The sequence below is a fragment of the Telmatherina bonti genome, assembly GCF_933228915.1.
Source record: "Telmatherina bonti genome assembly, chromosome: 16".
In the NCBI taxonomy this organism is placed as follows: Eukaryota; Metazoa; Chordata; class Actinopteri; order Atheriniformes; family Telmatherinidae; genus Telmatherina; species Telmatherina bonti.
In genome coordinates, this window is record NC_136614.1 from 19,275,462 (window position 1) to 19,288,324 (window position 12,863).

Sequence of the window (12,863 nt, forward strand, 5' to 3'; positions counted from 1 at the left end):
ACTCGGTTTCTCCTGTTTCCTTTTCCATTACAAACGGTTCACTCTCACTGTGAGCAGAATCAGCTGTTTATCAGCACAGCAAGTGAAGCTTCAGTATGTCATCTATCTTCATAAGATGCGTTTTGCACTGTGTGGCTTACATTAAACTTAAAAAATATCTAAAACGGCACATAGTGCTGACCATTAAGTGGTTCATTCTCTCTGAAAGTTGTTTTAAAACCGTTTACTGGCCATGTGTACAGTATTAAGACTTACCAGGTGGCCTGTCGATGAGCAGAGGATCATCTGAAAAAAGGAATATGAACATTTCTCTCAGAATGAAAGGAGAGCAGAGCATACTTTATGCATTCACTGGCTTATTGGAATGAAAAGCTAATGGATCACATGATAGAAATACCACTCATTACTGCTCTGGTCAGCAGGGCATGTCAAGGTTTATATTTGCAAACACACCTGATTCAGTAACATAGGTGAGGGTATCACTGACTGGTCCCAAACCAAACACATTCTTGGCTTGCACTTTGAAGTAGTACCTGCAGGAAAAGAAAGACAAATCATAATGTTGGGATTCAATGAGAAATTTCGTGGTTTAAATGTTGCAGCTGGAAAAGACAATGAGCACAGCAGATGACTTAGAATGATTTAGCTAGCCTGATCCAAGAGTCCTCCTCTTTAGACTAAAAGGGCTTGAGCGAAATGAAATAGCTATTTGTTGAAGGACACAAAAGTGAGCAGGGAGGGGAGAAAAAAAGTTATTGCGAGTAAGAAGCACATTTTAGAGAAGCAAAAAGAAGAAAAGTCTAATGAATGACAGCTATGACAGATATGGAAAAAGTGAAACACAGATATAAATATATAAATGCTGGGAGAGTGAAGTAGTGACTGAAGTAAGAGAGCATCCAAGAGAGAAATGTCTCATCGAGTGCTTTGTGAGCTTTGTGTATCAGAAAGTTTCTTGCCAAATGGCAAAACAAAGTCATCCATTGAGCAGACTGTCTCTGCTCCTATCAAACTGAAAACAACAACAGTGACAACTTCAAGAGTTTGCAAAAGGTTCATGGATTCACATGTTTTTTTGTTCCTTCCGCACGACTCAAAAAGGTCACATACATTAAGTTCATGGTCCGCTGCTTTCAAACCAAAGACTTTCATCACATGCAGCCACAGAGCCTGGATCTAATCACCATGGCCATGTGATGAAACTGATTAAAATATGTCACAGAGAGGGAGTCAAGAAAGCAAAGCAGCTGCATAAAGATGATGTAATGAATGAAAAGACAGAGGGAAAACCTGGAAATGGACACGCTCTTATACAAAGCAAAAGATAGACGAAGCTCAAAATGTTTATGCTCTGACATCTCTCCAGTGATATATTTTTTAAACAACACTTTTAAAATATAAGTGCATCTATTTTAAGATACTAAAATGTGGCTGAAGCCTTCCTTTAAATGTGCATGAAGATACTCGGCATCTTATAAATCCATGCTTGGCCTATTCAACGACTGTCTAGTGAGAAAAAACTAAGTGGATTAATCAGATGGTAACTGTTTCGAGTATAGGTTAAACAAAAACTTAACAAAAAAAATCTATTATAAAATTAGTTTTTATCACTTGGAAAGTCAGAGGATGTCAGAGAATTTGCACATTATTGTCAATTTGCAACAATGGCTGGTCTATCTACCTTACATCTCTTGTTCTTTGCTCAAATCTATATTTTCATGAATGTGTTGCAAAAACTGTGAAACTCCAAACTCATGTCTTGTAAGACACGGTTGTGGAAACTCTAATAACTGAAACAGACTGCAGAGGCTGTATCTGTGAGTAAGTGTCAGATAATATGTGCTGTATTTACGTTCCACTAAATTTTCCAAGGCCTCAACAGGGTTTTACAACATGTCACAACAGAATCAAAATCTGTTTCTTAGCCTGCCTCTGTTCAGCCAAACTGATTTACTTCACTCTGTGGAAGCCTTTCTCAGCTCTACAGCATCCAACTCACAATCCGCTTTGATCAGCTTCAGCCTTGATATGCATGCGTGCTATAAATCACATACAAACATGCAGGACAGATCCAGCTTCTGTCACACAGAGGTCAGAATAAAAGATCTTGCAATCTCTGTAAAATCAGGTTCTTGCTTTTCATAATTCCCATGTGTGATATTATACTGTAAATTACTTGGAAGTGCACGCATTAACCTCACTCCAAGCATACAGTAATGCATGTAGCGTACAGTGGCATGTTACCTAGAGTTAGGCTTAAGATTCTCCACAGGCAGGTGTGTCCCATCTGAGGCTCTGGAGGACCACCTATTGTTCAGAACGTCATCATACGAGGCACTGTAGACCATGTAACCTGCACGGAAGACCGCACAATTGTTTTAAAAAAGAAGGATCAGGTAAAAACACAAAGAATTTATATGAAGTTTTCGGTCCAAAATGGCAATATGCTGAGACTCACTACTGAGTTCAGAGAAAGACTCTTTGTTTGTTCTTTTATAGCTATGAGTGATGTAATACAAGGAAACCAGGCTCAAGGCACAACATTAAAAAGTCAGACTCAATTTTCACTGAATTTCTATGCAGGTGGCCACAAAAAATAACACTACAGGAGAGCAAAAAACTACTTTATTTCATGAAATAGTCATAAAATGAGTGCTTGTATGGGAAAAAAAAGTTTGCATTTTGAGGTCAGAAGGGTTGACACACCCATATGAGGGCGAACTTAACATCCCATTAGAATCATTATTTGTTTTATGCTGTAGTTTACAACTGGCATGTCTTCTATGAAGTTCATCCATCCATCCATTTTTCTAACTGCTTGTTTGAATTAAGGACTGTGGGGTAGCTGGAGTTTATCCCAGCAACCATTGGGTGAGAGGCAGGGTACACCCTGGATAGGTCACCAGTCCATGACAGGGCCAACACAGAAAGACAAGCAACCATTCATGCTCACACTCACTCCTGGGGATGATTTAGAGTAACCAGTTAACCTAACATGACTTTGGAAGGAAGCCGAAGTACTCAGAGAGAACCTATGCATACTTGCAAACTCCACACAGAAAGGCCACTGTACAAACCTCCCACCTTGGACCAGTGACCCTTTTGCTATGAGGCTGCAGCGCTAACCACTATTTCACCGGACAGCCATCTTTGAAGTCTTTATTATATTTTTTTTAATTGCGTAGCTCTTTGGCCTGCATTACTGTTGTTTAAAGTAAATAAACTGGTATTGTATGGGATGGTTTCCCAAGGTGAACAGTGATATTTTAATGTAACGTCCTCTTGAAATATCCTTTTTTTCCCAGCAGCTGTGTTTTAGTTGCATTTTATACCATACAAAATAGTTAATTTGGGTACATGTATTTAAAAAAAATCACACAACTTTCCACTGATATCTGAAAATGATCTGCACCTAGAGTAGGTGGTCTCTTACATCTTTAACCCTTACAGAAACGCTTAGTTTAGTTTTTCTTCTGTAGCTCATTGTAACTGTCCTCCAACCTCTTCGTCTCCGACTGTTTTCCCTTTTTCCTCACCTCTGCAGTCAGATTTCACTAAGTAACCTCAATTCAGACAGACTTCAAAATTAACTATTTTGTATGGTATAAAATGCAACTAAAACACAGCTGCTGGGGAAAAAAAGATATTTAATTTACCTTAAAACTGTAGAGAGAAGCTCTGCTGCACATCAAACTACTGTTTCAATTGGATTTTGAGTTTGCTTTCTGTTTTTAGTGGAGCCACACCAACACAGCTGGCTTCTCACAGCAGAGAAGGGAAGTAAAAGCCACTTTCTTTTTTCTCTGTTTGGATTTCCATTCCTTTTCCATTTTACATAAACTACAGCTCTCTAAGAGCATCTTGCACTTGCCAACTGTCTATGTGCTCTGCACAGAGTATCTTTCCATACTTTGGATATAAATTTGTCAGATGAAAATTAAGGTGTTGAACCAAAACCAACAATACTCAATGAATGATTCTGCCCAAAGCTTTTAAGGGAAAATGCTTCCATCATCACAGTAAATGGAACCATAAGTTGGTTTCAGGTGAAAGATGCACATTCACAGCTGCTTGCATCCACTTGTTTCAGTAGCTTTGAACCACTAATGGTACAGCATAGTGGTGCAAACACACCCTGATTATTAAATAAAAACTTTGTGGCATGTTTATTCAAAGTGAAAGATGTGGGCACAGTTGTTTATTTATAAAATGGAAATGAGTTTCTGAAAAGTAAAATGGTTATACCCTGAAACATGTTACGGCAGCATCTGGTGTGTTTTAATGTTTGTTAGACGATAATGAAACTATGGCACAGACAAATAAACTAAACATGGCTTCAGACACACTTGGTTTGATCTTGTTGACAGTTTGTTGAGAAAAAGTGATACATAATGGAAAACCAAACTTTTTTTTTTTTTTCACCCAAACTAATGGTTAAAAGACAAATTGAGTCCAAAATGGGTATCAGGGCAGTTACTCAGGATAGTATAAACACACAGGCAAAAAGAAAGGAAGAAAACACCATGACGGCAAACCATCTATCTGTTTTATACATCAGAGAACTAACCCCTCCACGGCATGACCAGGAGCTTTTGTTTGTCTGCAAGAGGAAACAGACTGACTCCCTATCTGGCCAAACTGCTATCCCTGATGTCCACACAGCCTCACACAGTAGGCTGTTATCTTCAGCTTCTTTTTATTACTGATTTTCCATATGTCAGCTTCTGGGTCAGACGAGTCTGGCTATTCCATGTGAAACAGTGAGAGTTAAGCAACCCTTGCCCACATGTTCAGTTGAAGCTGTTTATTAACGACAAACTGCTGGAGAAGCTCTTTCAATATGAATCTAGAGGGATGCTGGTGATATATTAAACATATATGTTGAAAACACAACAGATGACCTTTTTCTTTTACGTAGTGATAACCCAGAAGGGGATGGTTTCCATTGCTGGACTGACATGTAAGAATGTTACCAGCAGACATGTTTTCAACCAACACAGTGCTTTGATATGATTTAACAGGCACACGGCACTGGTTATGTAACGACATCTGTCTGTTTTTAACTGTCAGCTTCGGAGGAGAGCCATCCGGTCGAAAAGTTTGTTTTTGACTCTGAAAGTAGAGAAGCCAAAGATATATAAACTAGCTGACTGCAAGAATGTTAAAACTGTTTTATAGAATATCTTCCAAGTTTAGATGTTGGGTTTTCATGATATTAAACTTTTGCTGTATTTGCTGATCGACAGTGGATGCAGCCCTTGACGTAACATTTTGCTAATATTGAAACAGATTCCCTCAATACATCACATTTTGTTCCTTTCAATATGACACCTGATGGACACTTGTAAATTTATTAAAAAGAAAGTTGCTCTTGAGGTAAATGTGAGTATTGTTGTGTGTACAGTTTAAGTACTGGAGAGGCATTTCTTACCTGACACCATATCATCTTTCAAGGGACGGGCCCAGTCTAGGATGATAAAGGAATGGCAGCCTTCCATGGCAACCACAGTAAGGTTATGAGGCTTGTTCTTTGGAGGCTGTTTCTGATTGGCTGCTGGACTGTCCTTTTCAAGCAGGTTTTCCAGGACGTCTACCTGAAGGTACTCTAGAGCCTCGGTTAGAGAGCAAGGAGCACCTGGGTCCTTCTGGATGTAGTTAACATAAGGAGCTGAGGGCAAAAATAAAATAATTATTTTGCATTTTTGTATTAATTTCTAAACCTAAACTCTAAAGAGCAAGAAATGGAAACCACTACTTTTCCCATCAGTTCATATTAATATTACCAAGATCTGTAAATACAATATCTGGCAGGTGGTTTTATTGTTAAGATGGTTCAGCAGACATTTGACATGCTTATCTTAAGCATTCATTAACTAAAATACATAATCTGCTGTCTTGATGAGCACATTTATTGGTATCTATTCACAAGACAAGAGTGTATTTCTGTTTATCTTATGATCTGTGCAGGATCACACATGTGCTAAATCCACGTGTTTTATTTGGTCATGTGCTACGAAAATTTTTAACTGCCTAAAGTTTTCTTCTGCTTGATTTAAAATTCTTATCCAAAAGCAGTGAAGGAAACATAGGTCTTCACACTGACATGGATTAATGGGAAACGCAATCAGAGCCATTCATGTCATGTTAACTCATATAGAAGTCTTCTAAGGCATGGGTTTTTTAACAGCCCAAATATCCAGGTGCTCCAATTTTTGTCTGATGACAAAAAAAAAAAGAAATAAACATCTAGAAGTGAGTGGAAAGCACACAAGTGCTAAGAATTATTTCTTTAATTAGCGTTTGTCCCTTTTGTGCTGTGGCTAAGATTCATTCAAACAAACCAAGTCTGGAAAAATAATGAGATGCAGTCTCTGTTGGACACTTCATCTAAACAAAGAGTTCAGACTAGCAAGCTTCTTAGTTTACCTGAGATATATTAAACTAATAAAAAGGGAAAAAAAGAAGTCTCAGGACGAGCCTTTTCCTTCTGCTGAGGTCAGCACCCTTAACTTTTATGATTTCCATTTTTTTTCCTCTGGAGAATAATAGCTTTCAGATGGCCTAGTGAGGTGTGTAGTCAAAAGATTTAAAACGCTGTTTGCAATGATAGATGGAGTAAAAGAGTGACGCGTGTTATGATCTAATTATCCCTTTTAAAAAGTTTTAGTCATGTACTGATGAAGACATGGCCATACATTTTTACATTTAATAGGGTTGTAACAAAAATCAACATAAATACTGACAAGCTGTATTAAATTAATAAGTCCACAAAAAAATAAAGGCATTTACAAAGATAACATACTGAAAAAGCTCAAAGCACCAGGGACTTATTCACATCCAATATACTTTTACCCTTAATGCCCATAATCTGTGAAATAATCTATTTTATGATATTTTGTGACAGCTCTGAAGGAGCTGTCACTTCACTAGTTTAAATTAAATACAGACTATGAATTTCAAATGTCAAAGTTAATTTTCTTACAATGGGGAGTAAGATAAAAGTCAATAAGAAAACTTCTAATAGCTTGTAAGTCCACTCTCCATTGCAGGTTCAGCTTTTTCTGGAACTGGACTTATGGACAGAAGTAAAAAATTTTTAAACAGCACTGCAATGTTTGATCTGAAGGAACCTATTCGTTCACTTGAGATTTTCCTACGGTGGCTGGGAAAATTAAGTCTAAAACTTTCCTTTCTGGTGAAGCTGTTAGTTAGGACACCTTGGGCGACCCTTAGCCATTTCTTTATTTCTGCTGCCAGTCTATAGGCTTAGATTGCTGGGAAGTCATTTGACATCTTTTCTTCATTTCTGTGTCTTTGTCTGTCTCTTCCTTTTCTCTGAGGGAAAGTAAATTACTGTCATTAAGTTTTCATTCTCAGGAGGTATCTCCCAAATATTACAGTGTTGCTGACCCCTCTGTCCTGTCTCCTCCACCCCCAACTGGTGGCAGCAGATAGTTACCCTTTCTGAACCTTGTTGGATGTTTTCCCTTTTGTTAAAAAGTTTTGGGGTTTTTTTTTTTGGTCTTTTGCTTTGTTGCCTGCCACCCTGTGTTTGCTAAAGGGGGTCTGAATCAAACAAACAAAAAAAGATTTGGTCCAATCCATTAGCAGTTATTGTACATGGTCTCTGTCCTTTCTGGTCTATACATGAACATTTTTAGGAACTGGAATAATTAAAAAAACACTAACTTACATCATGTAGTGCTTAAACATTTAGAAAAATGTTTAAGGGTTTTTATGTCAAATAAAATAAGCAGACCAAAACAACAACAGCTGTATTTGAACAAGAATCAAGTCTAGAGAACCTGAATAAAGTGTCCTCCATGAACTTTTTTATAACAAACCAATTAAGGTGTGTTGATAGTTTTTCCTTTTTTGGAGCAAGTGATGTCTGTACAGTCTCAGAGGGATTTGCTTTTATGAGTTATTTATGAGGTATTGCTAAGAAACCCAAGATCAAAAATCTAATTTATTACTCCTGCATTAAATGAAACGGAGCTACGAGCCATTCAAGATAAAAAAATAAAATTTAAAAAAATCATTGAAAAACACATGAGCACACATAATAAATATGTAACTGGTGGTGCTATTCCAGGAAATCACTGAAAAAACAGAAAAAAAAAACATATGAAGATATTCTCCTGCTAACAGGAAATGTTGGATGAAAGATTGCTATGGCTTTCAATATATCATATGAAAGTTTTACTTATTATGTGGGTTTTCAGCTCCTTTCTAAAATAATCCAGTTTGGGGGATGCTCTTGCATAAATGGCCTAAAGTTCCTATTAAATCAAAATCCATCACTCATAATGGAAACTTAAAATCAGAGGTTACAAATTAAGGCTAACTTTTCAAAGGGAATATACTGAAACAATAATATGAATGAGAAGCCAAATATTTTTTGCAATTTACCAACAACCACCTGACTTGCATCTTTTGTTCAATAAACAAAGCAATATTTTTTTTTCTTATCAAAGCAAACCTGGATGCAGCTTTGTTATTGTTCCATCCTTTGTATTGAGTCAGCAAATGTCAGAATATGTGATGATTTTAGGAGCTGGTTTCCCATTTCTGCTGACCATGAATTGCAGCAAAAGCCCAGGAAGCAGCAAGTATTCTTGTGTCAAACCGTGTGAAGAAGAAAAATGCTCTAAGTAAATGCTGTAAGTAAAGTCTTTGTTCATCTTTAAAACCATTAACTGAAAGGACAATCTGATGTTCTTTATATAAAAGAAGTTTTTATAAGTAACTGATGATGGATGAAAAGGGAGAGGAAACTGGATCAGACACCAACTGTTTCTGTACTGAACTTGATTTTTTTGTGAATTTAATGTAGATGTCCCTGAAAGTAGCATAGTGAGAGAGCAGGTAAAGAGAAAATAATACAGTAAATGCAAATTAAATGAACAGGAAAGCATTTCAACAAACCATAAACTGGATGGGACTCACAAAAAGAGGAGAGAATTCTTTGCTGGTTCAACATGATTTGTGGCCGTACCGCCCAATAGTACAAAATCTATCATATGAACAAGTGAATTGCTTTAAGTTTGTTTTAAGTTTATGGCAACCTTTTGTAGTGGAAAATAGTTCTTTCTGCATCAAAGACAAGACTGAGTAGATGTCAATTTGCTCATGGAAACACGTATAAGCCTTTGAGTACCTGTGAATCGCTTCTTCCCACTAAGATCAAAGTCAGATGAAGGACCTTCGCTGAACGGCTTGGTGTGCTGCTCCAGAGCTGGGCTTACTATAGTGGTGGTGGGAGCAGTAGAAGGCAGCAAGGTAGTCTCGACGATCAGCTCGTCTAAGAACCACATGTGTTAATGAACTTTTGATCAGATTTACAATATTAACTTGATACAATCTTGCACAGCTTCATTAATCCTTCAAAATGGTCACAATAACTGTTTAATGAGTGTTAGACCAGTTTAATTAGTTGTGGACAGATGAGTGAGCTCACTTTCAAAGAACTCAAGACCCCAAACTTTATTTTTGCTGCCCATATTTTCCATGCGTGTGACAACGCTGATTTCACAAGTCTCCACAGCCAACACATGTGTAAGGTTTCAGTGGGTGAAATTAAATTAGCTCTTTCCTCTTTCATCACAGTTTTTGTCCCGTACTTCGCCAGTGGACCTTGGCATTACATCATGGTCCACACACATGCACTTAGCTCAGCACCACAGCAGGACAGAGGGAATATTTTAACACTCAATGTGACTTTTAAAGAAAACTCAAAACAGAAAGAAAATTTTGCATGCATTCAAATAAAAAATGTATATGCTCATATTAACCAATCCCTACAGTTCTTCATTCAGATAGTGTTGTGCTGTGCTTAAGATGAGTCTGTTACATTACAAAGCAACGCTGGAACATCAAATAAATTGCATAAAAATTAACAGCCAGGGCATTCTTCTCAGCTTAGTAATGTAGAAAGCTTTATTGAATAAAAGTGATTAAAAACAGTCTATGATGAAAAAACCCCAGTAGTTAACAAAAACGGAGCAAAGCAAACAAAAAAGAAGAGAAACAAAGGGAAGACTATGAGGAAGAGAAGGGAATAATTGTTATGCAGCTTCACCCTGTAGTAAACAAGGAAACAAACAAGTAGTTGAACAGTCAACAAACATTGGGCATGCAGTGCAGTTTAGTACATTTCAGCCCTGTGGCGATAGGTAGGTCGGTCCCAAGCCAGACTCCGCCAATACCTTTCTCAAGAGCTAAAGCATCAGGCACCATGGACACTGTAAACATGAGGTCCATTTCCATTCCTGAGGAGTCCTCTGTCAGAGAAGCAGAAAACGCTGCAGCTTCAGTATCCCAGGACTATGAACACATCTATAATCTCAGTGAATCTCAAGTTAATGCAATGCAAAAAAACAGTCACTCAGAAATAGCAGTAATGTCTCTGTGTGTTCATGCATGTGTGTTTTTGGTTTACAGAGACAAGATGACAATATGCAGCTGACAGCTTGTGGAGAGTTTAAACCAGCGGTACTCTGACCACAGCCCACTCCCAAATGCAGAGACCTACATGTGGATATCATGGTGTCCCATAGACACACTCTTCAGTTGTACACTCAAACTCACTAACCAGATCACGCGGTTGAACACACAGTTATTGTACTCAGTAGAGTCAGGAAGACAGGAAGCACTTACAGCCTTGGCCTAGATGGTTACAAAATACAACTGAAAAATGTAGTGCGGTCATACTTTATGGTAACTATTCTGCTCTTAAATCAACTTCAGTTCCATGGAGAACCTATAAACAAAACAATATCGTAACTGAGGCACTACGATATATTGTGCCACATAAATCTTTATTTAGACTCATCATTTATACAGTTACTGCAGTGTGTTGACTCACCTTCTGGATAACAGTCTAAAATTCCCTCTGGATCAAGAACTGGATATCCATATTCATCGATTTTGGAGAAGGTTCCAGGCGGACAGGTTGGGAATGGTAGTGCAGTGGTAAACTCCTCTGTGATCCATTCAGTGGTAGTGGGTTCAGGTGTGGTAGTAGGAGTTATAGTGGTAGTCCTGGGACGAGCAATGTCCAAACCAAGAACAGGTTTCCCTCCAACCATGAGGAGCTTGTCTTTGGGGTTGACCACAGGCTGGCTGTCTCTGCCATGTCCAAACAAAGCAATACCTTCCTGGCTTACCAGGGGACTACCCCTATGGTCTAGTAGTAGGTGATACCGTAGCAGGAGAAACAGAAAAGTAAAAAATAAATGACGTTAAGATTAAATCAAACTAACTTTTTAACATAATCAAAAAGATACCATTTCATCAACAATGATTCTTAATTCTGTATAATGTAATCTGCTTGTTGTAAAGATGTTAGCAAATGGAAATAGAGTTACTACAATTCTCCAACAAATATATAAATACATTCTGTTTTTTATATTTTTGCATACAAACAGCCATCTAAACTTGATCAAGTATAGTTTTCTCCAGTGTCTGCATACAAGTTAAAGAAGCATCTTACCAAAAATAGTGCGTCCATCTTCTCCAAGGACCACTCTCTTGGGTTTGCCCTGGGAATCTTGGAGAACTTGTCCATCCTGGTTCATAAGAACCCCTTGTTCCAAGTCAACGACCTGGGCAGACAAAGATTTTAGTAGACTCTATGTTGTGAAATGTTTCGGTCATATATTTTTCAGTGAAAAAACACGTTTAAGACAACAACCTGGCTGATGTGAAAGATGTCTCAGAAGGATAAAGTTTTTCCAACATTTCTGTTAAACTTTAACTATCTATTATTTTTTTCCAATAAACCTTTATCTGCATGTTTTTAACTCAACACCCAATTTAGGATGTGACATTGGAACATCTGTGAAAGACTTTTAAGTCAGAAATCAAAGTACTTTGTTCTGTGTTCTGTGCAAATTTAAGGATGCTTCTGTTTATCCTTCACATACTTATAGCATCGGCAATCCTTGAACCAACATGCTATAGACCAGAGATCAATAATGTGTGTGCTTGGGGACCAATGCCCTGCAGGCTTAAGGTGCTTCCCCAGTCTAACATACTTGATTCTAATTAACTGTATTTAACATATTGGACTCTACACTTTAACCATTAATTTGATTATTTGAGTCAGACATGATGAAGCAAGGAAATATCTAAAACCTGCAGGAAGCTTTGAGAAATATCGCTTTAATTGTAACTAAGTGTGTTTTTACCATATTTGTTGTAACCATAAATTGTCAGTATTGTAATGCATTCTGTCCAGTGTGTAAACTGTCAGTATAAATGGTCATTATTTAGTAGGTACTGGCTATTTCACAGTTAATTGTGTTTGACTTGAAAAAGAAAAATGACTGCAATGGTATTTATCCAGTTGTTATACGTGACCCATAATGTCTTTCTACAATACAAGGAGGGACTCTTTTTATGAGACAGAAGGACCCATCCTACTGAAGAAACTTGAGAACTTGTAATCGCTTGCGTATACTGTTGGAACATGCAAGGAGCAATGGAAGGAATGGAAGGATTGGCTTATATGGTTTATAGACTACACATGAAATAGCAAACTGGCATATGAAGATAAGTTTGTCAAATTTTATTACCCATTTGGTTCCATCAGGCCCAGTGATGAACCGCTGACCAGCTGCCTTGCTGGTACCGTGAGAAGAAGTGGACTCTTTGTCCATTGCTGATGTTAAATTGGGTCGTCCATTTTTAGCTGGCAATTAAAGATTTGAATCACTTGTGTTACAAATATCTTTACATGGTTTTAGAATAGAATTGACTGCAGAATTACCATAAACATTTTAAATACTTTTAGCTGAATTAGGTTTCTTTTCCTTTTGCTTTGAACAAAATGTCCTAGCTTAGCTTATAATCACATGTAT

At 37.6% G+C, this 12,863-nt stretch overlaps 1 protein-coding gene across 4 annotated transcripts in view; it reads right to left on the minus strand.

Annotated features, from left to right (window-relative positions):
- Nucleotides 1-12,863, minus strand: part of fndc1 (fibronectin type III domain containing 1) — a 37,445-nt gene that overhangs the window by 4,996 nt on the left and 19,586 nt on the right. For 3 of the 4 annotated variants that reach the window (XM_079255415.1, XM_079255414.1, XM_079255416.1), the window contains exons 11-19: nucleotides 12,579-12,694; nucleotides 11,495-11,606; nucleotides 10,868-11,188; nucleotides 10,209-10,283; nucleotides 9,161-9,304; nucleotides 5,432-5,668; nucleotides 2,245-2,353; nucleotides 454-533; nucleotides 256-285 (exon numbers count right to left, since the gene is read on the minus strand). In XM_079255415.1, the coding sequence (XP_079111541.1) occupies nucleotides 256-285; nucleotides 454-533; nucleotides 2,245-2,353; nucleotides 5,432-5,668; nucleotides 9,161-9,304; nucleotides 10,209-10,283; nucleotides 10,868-11,188; nucleotides 11,495-11,606; nucleotides 12,579-12,694 (1,224 nt within the window). The remainder of the gene's footprint in view (nucleotides 1-255; nucleotides 286-453; nucleotides 534-2,244; nucleotides 2,354-5,431; nucleotides 5,669-9,160; nucleotides 9,305-10,208; nucleotides 10,284-10,867; nucleotides 11,189-11,494; nucleotides 11,607-12,578; nucleotides 12,695-12,863) is intronic. The other variant, XM_079255417.1, reaches the window with a different exon arrangement.